The sequence below is a fragment of the Ananas comosus genome, linkage group 12 (assembly GCF_001540865.1).
Source record: "Ananas comosus cultivar F153 linkage group 12, ASM154086v1, whole genome shotgun sequence".
Lineage (NCBI taxonomy): Eukaryota > Viridiplantae > Streptophyta > Magnoliopsida > Poales > Bromeliaceae > Ananas > Ananas comosus.
Window position 1 is genome coordinate 4,049,564 of NC_033632.1, and position 1,131 is coordinate 4,050,694.

Genomic DNA, 1,131 nt, shown 5'->3' on the forward strand with positions numbered 1-1,131 from the left:
ATAAAACAAACAACTTATGCATGCTACACAAGCCACACAGAAACATAAAAAAATAAAAATTAAAATTAAAAAATTAAAAAAAATACATTGTCGTGTATCCCATAAAAAAAATATTACCACATGGGAATAAAAAAAAAAAAACTATTTAATAAACAAACCAAAAAAAACGATGCACAAGCCAAGCCGAGCGCGTACTGCAGCAGCTGGGCCGGGCGGGCCCAGTGCTTTCGGCTATGGGGAGGGCCGGGCCGGGCCAACGCGCCCAAAGACGCAGGGCAGCCGGGCCGGGCCTGCTGGACATGCTGGACCATGAGCCGGGCCCACGAGTTCGCAGAGGGCCCCCGCGCTCCGGCTGCAGGCGGCCCGGGCCACAGCTCCCGATGCTGGCCGAGCCCGCAAGTTGTGCAGCGGGCCGGACCGGCCCGCGCGCCTGATGCTAGGCAGCCGGGCCAACGCTCCCGCTGCAGGCCTGGTTTGGGGCCCGTGGCGGGCCAGGTCAGTTCTCCATCTGCGGGCCGCGCCTGGCCTTCCCCCAGCAGACCGGGCCGGGCCCGCTCGTATGCAGCAGGCTGGACCGGGCCAGTGCTCCAGCTGAGGGCTGGGTCTGTCCCCCTCCGAAGCGGGCCGGACCGGGCTCTCTCGGCCCGCTCGCCCGCTACGGGCAGGCCGGGCCGTCAAGCCACCAGCGGGCCAGGCCGGGCCCGCAAGTCAGTAGGAGGCCGGGACAAATCCCCGCATCCGCTGCGGGGCGGGCCGCGCCGGCTCGCCAGTTTCTGGGCGGCCGGGTGGCGCCGCGAAGCGCACGGCGCTGGGCCTGGTCCTGTGCGGTAGTCCTTTCTTTTTTGATGCACAAAGCAATAAATATAAAATATAATATATATATATATACATAACGACTAAATTTTTTATATCATAAGCAAAAAAAATATATATAACAGATGTAATTTTTTTTTATAATGCAAGAAGTAGGGAAAAAAAATTAATATAAAAAAATGCATGTCTCATGATCAACTCAAAGAAAACTAAAATTAATTTAGTTTTTCTTTTTTTAACTGTTTTCACATAAAAACGAATGAAAAAATTATAAAATAAATCATATATATATATATATATATATATATATATATATAG

The 1,131-nt window shown here is 51.6% G+C and overlaps 1 protein-coding gene across 1 annotated transcript; it reads left to right on the forward strand.

Annotated features, from left to right (window-relative positions):
* Nucleotides 310-831, forward strand: LOC109718486 (synapsin-1-like). The gene has a single exon (XM_020244741.1). The coding sequence runs from the start codon at nt 310-312 to the stop codon at nt 829-831; it is 522 nt and encodes a 173-aa protein (XP_020100330.1).

Coding starts and splice junctions, on each gene's coding strand:
- LOC109718486 (XM_020244741.1), top strand. CDS start 310: ATGAGCCGGGCCCACGAGTTCGCAGAGGGCCCCCGCGCTCCGGCTGCA.